This window comes from Zosterops lateralis (genome assembly GCF_965231275.1).
Source record: "Zosterops lateralis genome assembly, chromosome: 11".
NCBI classification, from domain to species: Eukaryota; Metazoa; Chordata; class Aves; order Passeriformes; family Zosteropidae; genus Zosterops; species Zosterops lateralis.
Window position 1 is genome coordinate 13,249,944 of NC_139771.1, and position 17,138 is coordinate 13,267,081.

A 17,138-nucleotide genomic window follows, 5' to 3' on the forward strand; every position below is an offset into this window, starting at 1 on the left:
ATTATATTTGCTTTTGCCAAAGTTTTATTTCTGAACGTTTGGCAGTTTCTGTACCATTTTTGTGCCAGCCCAGGAGCGGAGTTCAGGTGGCCTGTGGTGCTCAGCATGAGAAAGTTGCTGGAATAATACAGGACCTTTGCACGGACTGAGCCATGTGGAGGTGCAGGCAAAAGGTGTCCTGTGACCTGGGCCTTGACTCAAGCAGGTCATAGGTACATTGGGTTACTGCAGTGTTGCCCTGCTGGGGTCGATGCTAATTTCTGGATGAACCTTCTGCTAAAAAAAGGAAGATTCCGTCAAGTTCTTTTGAGGATAATGTTTAATTCTTTTAGCAAAGCAAACATACTTCCATCCTTTCTACTGTTTCTGTGGTAAGGACACATTTCATGCCGATCTTTAGAGCAGGTACAAGATACTAAAATGTTATTTTCTCTCAATTAGCTGTTGCCTGGTGAGTACAAAGACAGGCTGCCAGCCTCGTTCTGTGCACTTCTCAAATTTGTTTCAGCTCTGTGTCCTTGCAAAACCGAGGCCAGGGCAGCAGAGTCTCCTCAGTGTTTGTAACGTGGTGCGAGGCTGCACCTTTACCCGGAACTGCATGAGACCAACACATTTTCTTGAAGAAGCGAAGGAGCATCTCTGCGTGCCCGTGTCCAGCAGCGTGTTTGTGGCGCAGCCTTCCGTGTTTACTTTAGTGAAGCTAAGCGCTTGCGTGCAACACTTGGAAACGCTATCTCTGCCCGCCGCTTCCCAGATAACTCCTCTCAGACCCGAGCACTGCTCTCGCTCTCCCCCGTCTGTAGGGCCGCCTTCTGGCTCAGGCCGGGCCCGTGCCGGGCGCGGTTTCCATGGCGACACTGACCCCGCGCGGCCGCCGTAGAAGGGGCGGGGCGGTGCGCGCGGCCCGGCGGGGCGGGGCGGGGAGGGGAATGGCGGCCGCGTTCGAGCGGCGCGTGCTGCGGGGCGCGGCCGAGCATCACTATCTGCGCGTGCGCCTGTGAGCGACACCCCCGTGTGTCCCCCCCTGTCCCCCCCCCGCCGAGCCCCCCCAGAGCCCTCCTGACCCCCCTGTGCTCTCCTTCCCTTCCCGCAGGGAGCTCCCCGACGGCGGGGCCCGCCCCAACGCCGCCCAGTTCAAGCAGCTCGTGGTGACGGCGCTGAGGGAGCTGCACGGAGAGGTGGGAGCGGCGTCGGGACCGGGAATCGGGTCTGTCCTCGGCTGCGGCTCCGGGCCGGGCCGGGCTGGGAGCACCTTGCGGGAGCGGGGTGTTGTCCCCTGGCACAGCCGCTCTGCCGGCAGGGTCCGGGCGGGCCGAGGGGCCCGGAGGGGCGGGCGGGGCAGGGGAGATGTGTCGGGTTTGGCCCTCCGGTTCCCGGTTACCCGCCCGCCAGCCCCCGGTTCGCTCCCGTGGAAGCGGTGGTTCAGGTCAGTGCCCGTGGCCAGGCGGCTTCAGCCGTCCCCAGCAGTGCTCAGGGTCGGCACGGACCGGGCTCGGGGCAGTCTGGTCTGGTGGAAGGTGTCTCTGACCATGGCAGAGGGGCTGGAGCTGCATGAACTCTGTAAGGTCCCTTCCAGCTCAAAGCGTTCTTTGATACTTGCTTTTAGAATTTGTGATATGCTTTTGCAGTAGAGAGGCTTTAAAAAGAGAGCTGTGGGGAGGGAACAGATTTGTGGATGGCAAAGTCCACAGTACTGTTTTTGCTCTGTTTACGCTATTGCTGGCTGACTAAGTAGGTCACATCATCTCTTGGTCTGTGTTTCTCCAGCTGGAATGTGGAAATAAAAGTGACTTCTAAAGAACTCTGAGTAGAAGGGTGATGTTTGAAATCCAGTGATGTTGTAGCTGAAACATTTGTGTGAGATTTGAGCATAACTATAACACCTTCAATAATGTGACATGCTGGGGGTGAAATCAGTTGCTTGTAAATCAACAAGAGCATAGGGTGATACTTACTAAATAACATTGTTTTACATAGGTTGGAGCAGCTTTGCCTGTTGATGTCTTAACATATGAGGAAAAAACTCTGTCTGCTATATTAAGAGTCATTAGCAGGTAAGGTGCAGTCAGTAAGTGCTTCCGTGCCATGAAAGTATTTTTTGTAAAAAAATAAAACTCTTAAACTAAGAATAGCTTTTGAAGAATAAAGCCTAACTTGCAGATATTTGCATACAGCATGCAGAAGATAATTACTGAGTCTTGGTAAAACTTTCTGCATAAGTACATTATTCCTGCTTTAAACCAGAATGATTTTTATGGTTTTAAGACCAGAAGTAAGCATTACTGAGGTGGTGACTTTAAATCTCTTTCTGTAGTAAAGATGAGAACAGTTACTCTAAATGATGATGAGAACTTCAGGTGATTTAGGTGAAGAACAAGCTTAAATGCACACAGAGAGAACAAGAACAGTGCTGGTAAAGTGAACTTGAGGTTGCAGTACATATTTCTGTGTCAAAGACAAGGGACTGCAGCCACTGCAATAATCCTTCAAGATACAGTTTTGCTACTAGAACTCTAGTGGAATTACTGCTGTTAAACTGTTAAGGGTTCGTTCCTCTTTGTTTTCTATTTGAGATATCTATGCTGCAGGAAAACAGAAACCCCCAAATTTGATTAATATATTTTGTTTTCTTTTTATTTAGTGGCCTTGTCAAGCTGTGGAGTGCTCTCACCTTGCTGGGCTTCTACCAGAACAGGAGGTGTGCCTTCCGGGTGCTGCAGGTAAAGCCCTGGGGGCTGGGTGGCTTCCCCCAGGTGTCAGCTATGGCTCTAAGCTTGACAGCCTGCCTGAGCCTACTGCCTTTTCACAGAAAGATGGCCCAGATGCAAAAATGTCCTGGTTTGGCAATGAAGTGCTTTTCAGTGCAGGTGTGTGGGCCTGTGCTTGAGCAGTTCTCATCTTAGAGTGAGTCTTGTACAATGTGACAGTAGTGACTGTGATTTCAGTCCAGTGACAAGTCCTGATGTCACTAAAGCATCTGCAAGAAAATAATTTCTGGCAAGTGTTGTTCATAACCCGTGTCTCGGTCCAGGTTTTATTTTCCCTACCCCACTTCTTGCCTTTCTAATGGTTACTGTCAACTGACCTTGTTTAACAATGCATAGATGAACATGCACTTCCAGAGCTTATTTTATTCCAGAGAATGCTGCTTAATAAAACGAGTTCTGAGAATTCTTTGTTTCTGAAACCATAGATAGACAAAAGTCTGCTCAGGCATAGCTCTAAGTTTTTAATCTATCATGTAAAGGGAAAATTGAAGTATTTCAACTTTAAGAGCATTTGTTAGTGGGGCTTTTTAAGGCTTTAGTTGTTCAGCTCCTGTTTGTTTTTTCTCTCCCCAAATCAGACATCTCCGTTTCTACTTGCGCTGTCTGGCAACAGCAGAGAATTAGTCTTGGACTGAATGCAGGTGTTGGTTTGGCTGCACGCAGGAGAAGGTCCTGGAAATGTTCCTGCCCTTCAGGCGTGGGATTTCTGGAGGGATTTTCCAACAAAGAGCCTTGACAAAGCCAACGTTTATCAACTCGCTGCGTGGACATCCCATATCCCAGAACTTACACATAAAAGTTGGAGACAAAGCTGAACTTAGCAAGGCTTTTACACAGGATGATGTAGTTACTTTTTCTTATTTAACAGGTGACACAAACCCTTTGCATTTAAATGAAGAGTTTGCAAAGAAGTCTAGGTTTGGGAGAACTGTTGTTCATGGAGTTCTAATCAATGGACTTATTTCTGCAGTTCTGGGTACCAAAATGCCTGGTCAAGGATGTATATTTCTTTCCCAGGAGATTCGTTTTCCAGCTCCTTTGTATGTTGGTGAAGAAGTCACAGCTGCAGCAGAAGTGAAACGACTAAAGGGTTCTGTTGCACACATTTCTGTATCATGTCAGGTCAGAGAAAGAGGGAAAACTGTTATGGAAGGGATGGTGAAAGTCATGGTGCCAGAGAGTTAGAGCTGTTCATCATATACAGCTTCAGTATAAAGGCCAGAACCAATGTACACTTGGTTTTGATTTCTTTTTAATGTGACATCAATTAAACCAGTAAATTTGCAACAGAAACCTTTCAAGATGTCTGAAGTGCACAAACTTAACCTTACTAGAACTGCATTTAAATTAGAGCTTTTCCTTTTTTCACTGTGATGGGTTTCACTGCCAAGGTGAAACCAACAGAACTAGTGGCAATTGCTGTGACAAAGTGGCACATTTAGACAAGTCTTTGTCCTGCCACAGTGGGAAGTTTGGACTGGTGGGGCTCACACCGGGTCTGTTCTTTCTGGTAAAATTGCAGTCCACACCAGCAAAGTTCAGTTAAAACTTGTTCCTTCTGTACAAAGCAGCTGTATTGCCAGCAAGCTCCAGAGGAGGGGACAGTGCGGTGTTTAAAAGTGGAACAGAAGTGGAGGTACTGACACACAGGTACTGCAAGATGTGTTGTAATCTGCATGGCAGCTCCAGCTGCTGTTTTGTCTGAAACTTGCTTCCCATAAAGAGAGGGAAGGAGGCTTTTAAAAAGATACACTGTCACAAGTTGTACTTACTGTGCTTGTACTCCTGAGGGCAAGACAAGAAAGGCAGATGATTTGAGTACTGACTGTATGGCTTCTCCGTCCTTGCTTGAGTGTGTGAACATGGGTTTCCCTTTGTCCACTGAAAGTGCCTTGGTAGAGTAGACTTCTGGCAAATTAATTTGTAAATAATCTGGGTTAAATTATTTTAGTTCTGGCATAAGATCATTATACACTAAAACATTTTTTGGGAATGATTGATGCCATCAGGAGTAAGGCCTCCCGTTGGTGGTTCATACAATTTTCTGGCAAAGCATCTATTATCCCTCATCTTCTCTGCAGCAAAAATGCATTTGAAACTTTCCTTGACTGCAAATAATTTCAGAAGTTGTCTGCTGTGAAAAGAGAGTTTCTCCTCAACCTGTGATTAAAGCTACTGGTAAAACAGCTGCACTGCCTGAATGTGCTGCACTCCAACCCCAGGTGTTAGTCACACTGGAGCAGAGGGAGGGCAATGTTTCAGGTGTTTGACTCCATACGTTCTCTTTCCAAAGCTTGGAGTTTGGGCAGTTTGCAACCTGGAAGCAGTAATTAGAAGGAGGTTTCCTTATCTCTTATCTGTAGGAGCTGTTTTACTTTCCCTTTCCTTTCCTTTCCTTCTGCCTTGGGCCTCAGCCTGTCACTGGCTTTTGCTGGACAAAGCCCTTCATCAAAGCAGACTCCTTCTTTACCCTGCTCCAAGTTCAGGTGGGAACAAGGGGGCTCCTGCTGCCTCTCCAGGTGGGGAGTTGTCTTGTTAAGGCCTATGAACAAAATGAATCAGATCTGTGCCTGACCTCCTGGGTTACTGCAGGAATAGTAGTCTGGGGAGTTGAGGTTGCTGTTCCAGCCTTTCTGCTGAACCACAGCAAACACAGCCCATTCCTCTCCTCATGGAGCTGCAAGACACAGAGATAGGGCTGTTCATGACACCTGCTCCAGGTGTACGACAGACTCAGCTCTGCAGTCTTATGAGATCCTAAGTGAGAGTAATTCCTATGGATGGTGTAAAAAGGAAATGCAGATAGGTGTCCAACTTCAAGCACTAAGTAGTATTCAAATAGAAAGTTTCTTATGCTGCTGCAGTTAAAGTCACATTGAGGAACTTAATTGTTAACAACTTTAAATCTGTGTTTGAAAAAAAACCACCAAACCAAAACCCAAAACCCCACAAATATCAACTCCAAACCCTAAATTCCTGAAATTGAGTAAAATATATGGGATATTCTGATTATTTTATTAACACAAGACCCCAAAGGGTAAAGAGCAGGGAGTGCACCAGCCCTTATAATTTTCCCGGTCTCTCTGGGAGGACCGGCAATGTCTTGGGGCTGATCCTCCTGGGGCTGCAGCTGCGATTGCCGCTGTCGGTGCCACCGGGAGCAGCGGGCGCAGAAGACTTGGGCGGCGGGGCGACTCCAGCCCCTTTCCCTGTTATTGCCCGCGCAGACGAGACTCCTCGTGTCCCTCCATCCCGCCGTGTCCCCCATCCCGGCCGTGTCCCCCTATCCCAACCGTGTCCCCTTATCCCAGCCGTGTCCCCCATCCCTCCCAGTCCCCTATCCCGCTGTGTCCCTCCATCCCGCCGTGTCCCCCATCCCAGCCGTGTCTCCCATCTCTCCTTCCCTCCCAGTCCCTCTATCCCGCTGTGTCCATCGCGCCGTGTCCCTTATCCCAGCCGTGTCCCCCGTCCCTCCCCGTCCCCATTCCCAGCCGTGTCCCCCATCCCTCCCAGTCCCCCATCCCGCCGTGTCCCCATCCCCAGCCGTGTCCCCCGTCCCTCCCCGTCCCGCGCTCCCGGGGCGGAACCCGCGGGTAGCGGCGGCCGCGGCGCCCCCTGGCGGCGGGCGGCGGGAGCGGCGGGCGGCGGCGCTAAGGCCCCGCGGCGGCGCTGCCGTGTTGACAGCGGCGGCCGCGCCGGGAGCTGCCCCGGGAAGCGGGTTGGCGGCGCCGGTTCTCCGCTCCCAGCTCCGCTATGGCCTTCATGGAGAAGCCGCCGGCCGGCAAGGTGCTGCTGGACGACACGGTGTCGCTGACAGCGCAGATCGAGGCCAGCCAGACGCTGCACTCGCACACGGTGAGCGGGGCAGGCCGGGCCGCGGGGGCAGGCGGGAGCGGCCGGGCGGGGGAGGGAGCGGAGGGAGCCGGTAACGGGGGCGCCGGGGGGCCGCGGGGCCGGCCGGGGCACGGCGGGAGCGGGGCCGGGCGGGGGCCTGCGCTGAGCCCGCGGTAGCAGGGCCGGGGTGGCGGGGGCTGTGCCGGGCACGGCGGGGCGGGCTGGGGGCGAGGGGAGCGCGGCGGGAGCGGCGGGGCCGCGACCCCCCAGCGCGGGCTGCGGCCCCCGGAGCCCCTCGGGGGGTCGGGCCGCGCCGCCGCCGCCCGGAGCGGAGGGTCCCTCGGCCCCTTCGCCCCTCGGTGCCCGCGGGGTCCCGGGGCAGCCGCGGCACCCCCGGAGAGACCCCGGCAGTCTGCGGGGGCGGCCGCGGCGGGGTCCGCGCTGCCTCCCCTCAGCTCCGAGCCAGGCCCTGCCGGCTACTCCAATTCCTGCTTCCCCCGGGCTGTTGCAGCCTTTGGAGCGGAGATGGGCTCTGGCTGCCGCGTTTCGGTGGCTGTGATGAAGTTACACGTGAACGGGCTGCATTCGCCTGCGGGTCCGGCCGAGCGGGGCCGGTGGGGCTGATCACAGGGACCCCCGGGCCGCGCCTGGGCTGGGGCAGCGATGGCCCTGCCCGCCTCGGGGTCACATTAATGCCTTTGGGGTGCCCGGGACACATGCACAGTGCTCCCATAAGAACTGTCTTTGAGCGTGCAGTAATAATCCAAATCCTATAATGTCCTGCTTGCAGTTATTTTCCACTTTTAAAACCGGGTTTCATTATGGTATGACCAAGCAGCAGTGTGAATCACAGAACTGGCTGTCGTTTCTGATTCCTGCCTTAGCTGAGAGCAGGGATGCTGGAGAGGAGGCCAGAGGTACCTCAGCAGCAGGTCTCTAGTGGGAAGCTTGCTTTAAATGGAGAGAGGGTTTCCTTACATCCCTTACACAGCTCTGATTCCTGCACTGTGGATCCTTTCCTGGTTCCTTGCATCTGTTGCATACCCTTAACCTGAATGACAATAACTGTAGGTTCACCATAGGCTATATAACTAGTTTACAGATTGTCTTATTAAATACTCTTCATAGAAATAATTCACACCTAAGAAACAGGTTGTTTTTTTTTTTTTTTTTTTTTTTTTTTTTTTTTTTTTTTTTTTTTTTTTGTCTGAGGAACTCACATTTATTGATATTTCAGTCTTTCTCTGAACAGAAGTTATCTATGAGAAATTGTCTAGAAGGTCTTGTGAATCTAACAGGCTGTGTGGCTCTCAGTTGTTGCAACTCTTCTTCTTAAAAGTAAGACTAGAGAGGTTTATTTACTGGCAAGTGTGATGCTTTTTACCTGTTTCAATAGCTGAAGGATGGGCGTGCCAAGTCCCGTGAGAAGTTGTGTAACTCCTAATACTCCCCAGTTAGTAAACCAGGTTAAGTTTCATTGGTAACTTGTTTCCTTATTATGCTTTTTTGTTATTGCAAATAGTGTTTTGTGTTCTTTGCTTTGGTTTGCATGATTCTGGCTAGAAAAGAAAAAGTCACAGAATTCTTTCAGAATGATCACTTGGACGAGCTTTTTCAGTCCAGACTTTTCTTGTGTCATCTTGTCTGAGGGAGTTTGATAGCAAATGTTGCCCCACCCCCCTCATCTTTCATGTCTGTATTCTATTACTAACAGGTTTGCAGAAGAATTCTCTACTGTTTAGTTCTGATCTTTTCTTAATAACAGAATGCTGGAGCACCAGGCCTTTCGATTTCAAATCTGTCTCTAAGATACATCTATTAGTAATTGTTTGTTTTATTGCAGAAGCCCTGTTGATAGCTGAAAGATGGCTTGAAGTGTGTGTAGCACAGATGGTTTATATAGAGCCAGTGTGGGATAACAAAATACAGGAAGCCATTAACAGAGACTTGGTTTCTTATTTGATGTAAGTGGACTATTCTGTCATTTCAGATACTTCATCTTGTGTCCCTGGTGTCTGAATAGTTTGTTTATTGGTGGGTGATGCTGTCCCTGATTTGAACTTTCCTGATTCAAAATAAGCTGGAGAAAGAAATCCTTGTTTCTGAAGAGGTGTGTAAATGAAGCCATTCTAAGAAATAAGGGTTGAAGTGTGTTTTGTGGGGCCTGAAGACTGTATTATTTTACTTTGTTAAATTATAGTTAGAAGGAGGCAGATTGTCATCAACTGAATGCTTTTTAGTTTTGTTCCTTGTTCCATGTCAAAACAGTATCTTCAAAACATGTAGATCTATAAAAGCCTTTATCCCAAGCTAATGTTTGGAGAGCTACCCTGTTCTAAAGCCATGAAAAAAATTTCTATTCTTTTGTCAGCAGTATGTATTAAGATTTTTAAATGTTATTTAGTGTTGCAATAATTGTTTTAAACTTGGGTTGGTATTTTTTTCCTTGTAGATCATAGCTTCTAAAAGCACTCATATGAAGATGGCTTAGGCTGAGTTTAGGTGCAACTTTAATATGGCAACTGAACTAGTAATTATGTAAACCTTCTGTTGGTGCTGAAAATAGCCAGTCTTCTGAAAAAACAGCTGAGGAAAAGGTGAAGAATTTCAGGAAAAGCTCTGTAGACATGGTGAAATATCACACAGAACACCAAAGCTTGTGTCTAATGAATAGTTTGCTTTTGTATTGTTCTAAGCAGTTTCTGTTAATTTAAATTTAGTACAACAGACTGGGTAAGTGTAAACTTCATAGCATTGAATCAAGGGCTGTACTTGGCAGAGGCCGAGTTTCTGTTTCCTGAGGCTGAAGGTGAAACTGAAAAAAACAAAACTGAAAACAAAACCTGAAACTCCTATGTTCTTACCTGAATTCTCCAGAAACCTGATAAGGGATTAAGCTACTTTTGAGGATTTGCACTTTTTGCTTAATAAGAGTAGGTCACCCCCCCCATTAATGATTTTTTAGATTGTTAGGGAGCCAACTGCAGAATTATCTGATAGGCTCACAGGCTCAGCATGCTTCGTTCAAGTCAGAAGAGCTCAGAAGTTCTTACTGGTCTTAGTACATCTGAGCTGGAACATAATCTCCATGTTTTTATGTTGCAACAAAGAAATTGTTCACTGAGGTTTTCTTTCTGTGCATTTATTTCCAGTCATAACTGGAAGAGGAAAATTATGCCTTTCTATGTTTGCAAAAGTTGTTTCCCTGGTTAAGTGTGTTACAAGCAGTCTGAGTTTTGTTGGAGTGTGCACTTAAATACAATTAATTCTATACTGTGGTGCTTACAGAGTCCATTTCATTTTGAAATCCAAAAAAAGTACATATTGCAGGTGCATTCCAATGGCATCTCACCCAATAGATTTGAAATTACAAGAGCAAGCCCAGTCAGCTTCATTTTGTCTCTTTATGCTTCAGTCACTAGCACTGCGTCAGAGAGGCAATAACTGTGTAACGTCCAGGGGTGTGTTGGGCACCTTTCCATAGCCATGAGTCAGTCTCTTTGTAGGTCTCTCTACCAACTCTTTTGTAGAAAATGAAGTTTTGTTGCTATTACATTCTTTGCCTTCAATAGGAGCAGGATTACATCCAATATACTAAAGCCATTTGCAAGTGTCTCATCTTGATGCCAAATGTTGTGTTCTGACAACAGCACTAAAGCTTTAATAAATTTTGGCTGTTAGACTTGCCTCATATTGCAATATTTCATCTGTGTGTTCACTATTTAATAGTGGCTTCTTTCTAAGCCTTAAAATAGGATGCTATTTTTTTCCATGATAATCTAGACATTTTCCTTATTAAGAACTGCACATCTGTATCTGCAAGTCTTTTCAGCAGTAAAACCACTGGTGACTTGTGCATATTCTTCTGAACATTTCTTGATTCTTTTCTGAAGTGATTTTCCTTTTTCATGTGTTTCATATTTTGAAATTGAAGTAGTGAAACAGCCAGCTTTGATACAGTACATTGTTGTCTTAAAGACATTTGGAAATGAACAGCTGAAATAAATCCCCTCTCTTAACAATCTTTCAGAGTTTTCAGTTTTCCTTAAGCAATGATGAATGTTGACACTTATGGCTTTTAGATTAGAAAAACATTGAAAAAGCATTTATATTTTTTCCTGCATTGTTACAAACAGAAAAATAGAGCCACATATTTCTAGGACTGTAGGGTTTAGTTTAAAAGCTTGTAAAAGATTTTGCACATCTGCTTTACAAGGAATTCAGTCTTTTCAAGGCTGCATTCACTTTGGACGAAAACAAACATGAAGTTACTTTTAGACATGGCTTTACAGGGAACAATGACAGGGGACTGTCATAGTTCACTTGTTTGAGGTTTCAGAAATACAGTTCCTCCACTGGACTTAGTCAGTAAGCTTGATGATCTCCCACCTCTCCTCCAGCCTGAGCTCACAAAAGTTGACTCTTTCATCGCACCTGATTTTAAATATTCCAAACTTATGGTTTCCACTCGTGATCTTACTAAATTAGTACTGCATTTGTAGGTCCTGTGAAAATTGTAGTCAAAATATTAGTTTCCATATTGTACTTTAGTACAATAAGAATCAGAATATTTTTGTTGGCTACTGAGTATTTCCTGAAAAATAATGAGTAATTTGCCTTTCTGGTGAAGGTCAGGGTGATGCAGAGCACTGAAAATCTGCGATTTCTCATCGCCAAAGCTTTTCGTGCTCGCTAAGTTTCATTACATGTAAATATGTGTCCTATTTTTCCCCTTGCAGTTGTCCTACTTCATGGCTTTCATTTATTGAATGGCTGACTCATTACTACAGAAGGGATACAGTGTGTGAATGGGGCAGCACAGACACACACACACCTGCATTGTTTAGGAAGTGGGGAAACAGCAACCACTGCTGCTGCTCCTACCTCAGATGGGCTCAATGGCAGGTTGTGCAATAGCAAATAGGTGCTGTGCCCTGTAACAGAGAGGCCTCTGAGGCTGAGCAGCTCTCCTGATGTTGTTGCTACTTTTCCACATGGGAGATTTTCTAAATAAACATTTAAAAGAGCTTCTTACTAGAAATTGTTCCAATCCAGCCTACTTAAGCAGGGATTGTATTCATGCTTAATTAGGCTTTCCTCTCTTTAATGCTTATAAAATAAAGCCCTTTCAAACTTTTAGTTGATGTGACCTGAAGGTGACCTGGATCTTTATAATGGTTGGCTTTTCAAGCCTGTTGGATTAAACAGATGTAAAGCAGAAATCTGTGGAAAAAGAGACTGACTATCCTGAGCTGGAAATTTGGAGACTGTTTGCTTGGGGAAACAGAATGTATTACCCAATATTGTTGAGTCTCTACATTTTATTGTAAGAATTTCTTAACTCACCACTTTTTTTTTTCTTTCCTGTTTTATCTCTGCAAAAGCCTTCTTTCCTGTTCGCTTCCTGTTTCAAAAACTAGGAATGGTGATAAAGAACAATTGTTAAACATTTGGAGTGCTTTGCTGTGCAATTTTCATCCAGGAATGTTAACAAAATTTTGCTGAGCAGCTCTGAGTTGCTGTTGATAATATTTTAATAAGTGCTGGAACACCAGGGACTAATCTTGGTGAATTTTGGGAAAAAAACCCCAAAAAACACAACCACCTAAATCTTGGCTCTGTGTGAAAATGTGTAAGTTCAGGATAGCATTAATCCCACGCAGTGAGTGTGAAACTGTTACCAGCAAAAGATTGGAGAAATGCAGTGTGGTCGTCACTGATCCATGTGGTTATTTGGAAGATATCCCTTTTCAGAAACTCTATCCAGAACTCTGTAGTATTAGGAAGAAGATTTAGGGAAATGACAATGTGTAACTGGGGTTATACATCTTTCCCTGCTCTCGACCCATTTCAGCTTTTTGTGACTAATTGGAGCAGTCAGGAAATGATCCCGTAGGTAAAACTGCTTTCCTTGCCATCTTTAAAAATGTGTTTTGAGCTGCTGCAGGAATATCCAGGTTGTGCCATGAGGTGGCTTGGCAGTGCTGATAGGAAGAGCAAACAAACCTTACCTGTGTGGAGGGACCCAGGGAGGTTGTTTTAGGGATGGTTTTGTGGCCTGTCTCATTGGAGGCTCCTGCTGACGGTGACCTTGCTGCCCGTGGGCAAAGCAGAGCAGGAGGTTGTCTCTCCTCTGCAAGCTGAGACCTTTCTTTCCCAACCAGCAGCTGTTGGGGCTCCTTTGAAGTTATTTGGTAAACTGAGTAATAGGAAAAATTCTGAGCTATTCGTGTAGGAGTGAAAGATGCCATGAGAATTTCTACATGAGTGTAGCTAATATAGACCTCCCCAAGCCTGGTTGTTGATGCCTAAAATTGTTTGCAGGAGTGAGCCCTGGTAATTATTAGCTTTTTCTGGAGGTATTTCCACTCTGTTTTCCTACATTAGATGATGCTGCTGAACAGAAATGATCCTGAGTGTGCCTCTGTTTTCCTTATGCTTTCATTTATTTCCTATGGGCACAGTCCCAGTCCCGCTATCAGCCTGTCTCAGAAGAAGATTGTTGTAATTCAGGTTTTTTTCTTAACTAAAACAGAATTTGGCAGAGTAATAACGGCTTTTGTGCATTTAGACTTGAAGAGTTGAAAGCTCTTCTCTGGTCCTATGGGAAGCATATATCAGTGGTGCTAATTATAATCCCACGACAAGCTTGTTGCCACACGGAGGCAATAGGAAGTGTCAACTTCTCACTAGAACTCAGCATACTCTGGTCTGCTGATTACGTGTAGCCATGGCAGATACTGGGAATGGGATTGTATTTCTTATCCTGGCTTTTCTACTACTGCTGTTCTTTGACTTCCAGTCTCGTTACCAGCTTTGGGGAAAAAGCTCCTCAACCAACTCAGAAGACTATTTAGGCATTTTCATTAGTTGTATTGGCAGAGTAGTGCTGAGTTGGACAGTAATTCGTTATGGTCAGTGCTGAGGGAGAGCATGTGGTGGGTACTTTTCCATACAGACAGAACTAATGGCCACACCTGGAGGGTGTCTGCTCTTCTCTTTCCAGTTGCAAACCCTGTGACATAAAAAAGGGACTTGATGAGTGCATTAGGCCACAAAAGCAGATATGGATGGGATGGGAAAATGCTCAAATAAGTGTGGGGAAAAATAGTTGTGGCCCAAATATGTTTTTTTAAAATATAATCTTACCATGAGAATGAGCTGTGAATCCCGAGTTGTTTGTCACAAGGCTCTCCAGAAGAGCCATGTTGAGCAGTGTGGTTGTGTGCAATAAGGTGCTTTGATGGTTGTTTAATGAATTTGTGTTCTGCCTGTCCTGGAGCATTTCCTCAGGCCACAACAGAGAATGACAATCACTGGATAAAGAGCAAGTGCTACAAGGGATTGAGCAATAACTCTGCTTCTTTCAAAATCCTAGAAAAGATGAATGACTGCACGTGGTGAGTCATCACTGGCGTGGTTTTTCAGAGGAACAGCCAATGTTCTTTTGGACTTGACGAATAAGCAGTTGCTGCAATTTTTTGTCTGTGTGTGAAGTAGCCTCTTCCCAAAATGCAGCAATGGTCACAAGAAAAGCCATGTCAGTGGTGAATATGGGTTTCCAGGTGTCCCGTTAATTGATTTCTGTCACAGTTTCCAGACATAATTACAGTGGTTGAATGTTATCAGCTCTGTGGATTTGTGTTACTATTTATGAGGATTTGGGCTTCTTGTTTTGCAGGAAGATACCATAATTATGATTTCAAATGGGTAAGAGGAAAGAATATGGAGCGACCATGTCAGGCTGATTTTCTGAAAATAGACACTTTAATTCTAATTTAACAGTTATGTCTCTTGGTTTGTGACATCTTGGATTTCTATAATTTCCAACCAAGCTGCTAGGACAAGAAGTGATTTAAATCACTCTGGTTTTCATGCTTAGTAGTGTTGTTTCTTCTCAAGGCTAAGTTCCAAGTTGCTACAGATATTTGAGAGCTCTGATAATGAAGGATCTTTTAAGTGAATTTTAGAAAATAGAAGTACCATTTTTGCCTCAGCGCACTGGGTCTTGGAAAGAAGTTTCAGTAAATAAAATTTGGATAAGGTAAGGTTGAATATAGAAGGTAATAATGCCAGCTGGTAATTGTTGCCTTTGCTTCTTGTCTGGAACAGTCAGAATTCTTGATTTACACTACTTACTTGGTAGATGTTAAATGAGAATTTAATTCTCTGGAGGGGTTCTCTGATATGCCCCACTGTTTTTTGCATCAATGGTATATTTTTCAGTGTAACAGCTTCTAGTTTAATTTCATTTGAAAGAGGGGAATTAGTTCTGTGAGGTTCAGAAGGGAAACTCCAAAACCAGAAGACACTTCCCACTACCTGAAAGAAGTTACTTATAACTGCATGTAGTGGGTTTTTAACTGTGCAGCCAAATTTATAATACTTCATGAATTAAACACTCACTTAATTGAATTATCTGCTTGAGATGCAGGTACATGTCAGATAGAGTTATTGTTACAGAATGGACAAATTTGATATTAAACACCACGTGCTGGAAATATATTTTTTAATTTGTTATTGTTGTTTATTCACGATCATTTGGAATGCAACATTTATTTGAAAAAAACCCCTGTAGGTAATGCTCTGATCAGTCCTTTTTGTTTGTGTAAGACTCCTGTTGATGTAACCAGTTCAGCAAAATTCTGGTGGCATTTGAAATCGAAAAATTATTCAGCACTTTCACATAAACCATGTTTGGTAGCTTGTCCCTGGGGGGTTGGTGGCAGGTCCTGCCACCCTGGCTGAGTGTGGCAGGGGTGGTGAATGTGCTTAAAGGGGACATGGCTTTTCCTACAACAGAGTGGTACAGTTAGAATGAGGTGTAAAAGCTTCTGGTGTGGCTACTTCCCCTCATCTGGCTTTGGGTATTCTCCAGCTTGCCCCACTGTTGGAAATTTTTTTTCCTCAGGCAGCACTGTGCTTTTTGGCTCTGCATTTTCATGTTTTTCAAAGTAAATTATGTGGCCATGGGATTAATGGATTAATTTTACTAATAATTAATAATAAGGCTTTATAACATGGATAAAAAGAGCTGTATTTGTGGAGTTTTGTGTGTACTAATGACAAAGAAGTGTCTATTACTGTGCTTTGCCGAGATTAATTTCAGTTTCTTACTAATTAAATATCTAAAATGGAGATTACAGGATCCTATAGGATTATAGGACTCAATATATCTGTATTCTAACCTATATATGTAGTACAATCTATATTCTAGTATCTACATATTATAGGATTCTATATATCCATCTATAGGATCCTATAGGTGTATAGGATTTCCTTTTCTAGAAAGAGGAGTTGTCTTGTTGATGATCTTTGAAATATCAGAAGTGTTTTCAAAGTGGAACAGAGTAGGGGTAAGTAGGGCACTTTTTTGTAGTATGTCTGAGTAGGTGTAGGAAATACTTCATATCTGTTTTTGAGATAACTGGATAAATCTCAAATAATGATATTGTTATATTGAGCAGGTATTTTTGACCAGGTATTAGTCTACAAAAGTGGAACTTGAAATGAAGAGACTGAACATAATTGTGATTTGTGAATGTAATTGTGGTGGGAGAATAATTAATTCTTAAAATTCAGAAGTGGCTCGCTGAGATTTAGATATATCTGCATAGCTAATATATAAATATTTAAAATTAAGTATGCATTCTAAATGAAGAATTAACATAATGAGAAACAGATATGTTCTAGTTACTCAAGCACATTCCAAAGCTTTTGTGGTAACCTTCCTAGTACAGAAATCATGAGAGGCTGTGTCCCTGTGGGTATTTACTGGCATTTTACTTCCTTATGATGGTGGCAATAATTCCTGGGGGTACTTGTTAGATATTGGAGGTGGGGAGTCAGAGGTTTTTTCAGCTGTTTTGGGTAGAGATGTGTGCTGAGTATGCTTTTACTGGCTTTTTCTGTAATGAAATTGAACTGCTCAGGTGCTCCACAGGTGTGCAAGCTCCTGAAACTCTCCTTGTTTTCTATGCTGAGAAAGCAGAGTGGAACAACTGTTAGGGATGAGTCTGAGCAAACTCAGCTCTGACCTTCCCCAGGGTGCTGGATCTGAATTTTCTAACAATGTTAATTGTCATGTTTGAAGAAGTGCCTAATAACTTTCTTCAGCTCATTAGTTCTAATTTCTAATGACTTTTTCCTTTTATTAGGAATACATAATCCGTGTCCAGAGAGGAGTTTCAACGGAAAACAGTTGGCAGGTAATTTCTTAAGTTGTAGTTCATGTAACCAGGATTCTCTTTTTAGGAAGAGTTTGAAAATTGTCTAGCTTTTAAAATTTGAGCTGGAAGAGAAATGTTGATTTGAAATTGAGAACATGAAGTGCTTGAATTCTTTTGGTCAAAACTAGGAGAAAAACAGTATTGCTGCCAGCTACAGAGGCATGTTGTCTTCTGCTGTTCTGAATATTCCAAGAAAAATGCCTGTCATGTGTTTCTACTGTGTGTTGGTACAACCATAATTTTAAATCTCAAATGCCAGTTTGCCTTTCTCAGTGCTAAAATCACAGCTCTGCTTATACAAGAACAA

General features: G+C 44.5%; 3 protein-coding genes across 6 annotated transcripts in view; all 3 read left to right on the top strand.

The window, feature by feature from the left end:
- Window positions 1-926: 926 nt before the first annotated feature.
- Window positions 927-3,484, top strand: RPP14 (ribonuclease P/MRP subunit p14). Its single transcript, XM_083869694.1, has 5 exons — window positions 927-997; window positions 1,094-1,178; window positions 1,978-2,054; window positions 2,642-2,720; window positions 3,347-3,484. Exons 1-5 carry the CDS (start codon window positions 930-932, stop codon window positions 3,401-3,403), a joined length of 366 nt encoding a protein of 121 aa, XP_083725820.1. The 5' UTR covers window positions 927-929; the 3' UTR covers window positions 3,404-3,484.
- HTD2 (hydroxyacyl-thioester dehydratase type 2) lies at window positions 3,447-4,069 on the top strand (the record flags this gene model as incomplete). Its single annotated transcript, XM_083869693.1, has 1 exon — window positions 3,447-4,069. The coding sequence occupies one exon, from the start codon at window positions 3,447-3,449 to the stop codon at window positions 3,951-3,953; it is 507 nt and encodes a 168-aa protein (XP_083725819.1). The 3' UTR covers window positions 3,954-4,069.
- Window positions 4,070-6,465: 2,396 nt separating this feature from the next.
- Window positions 6,466-17,138, top strand: part of PXK (PX domain containing serine/threonine kinase like) — a 36,292-nt gene continuing 25,619 nt past the window's right edge. For 2 of the 4 annotated variants that reach the window (XM_083869481.1, XM_083869482.1), the window contains exons 1-2: window positions 6,466-6,623; window positions 16,760-16,810. In XM_083869481.1, coding sequence (XP_083725607.1) covers window positions 6,522-6,623; window positions 16,760-16,810 — 153 coding nt within the window. In that variant the 5' untranslated portion in view covers window positions 6,466-6,521. Of the gene's footprint in view, window positions 6,624-6,682; window positions 6,694-8,504; window positions 8,713-16,759; window positions 16,811-17,138 lie in introns of those variants that run through there. The other 2 variants (XM_083869484.1, XM_083869483.1) reach the window with 2 other exon arrangements.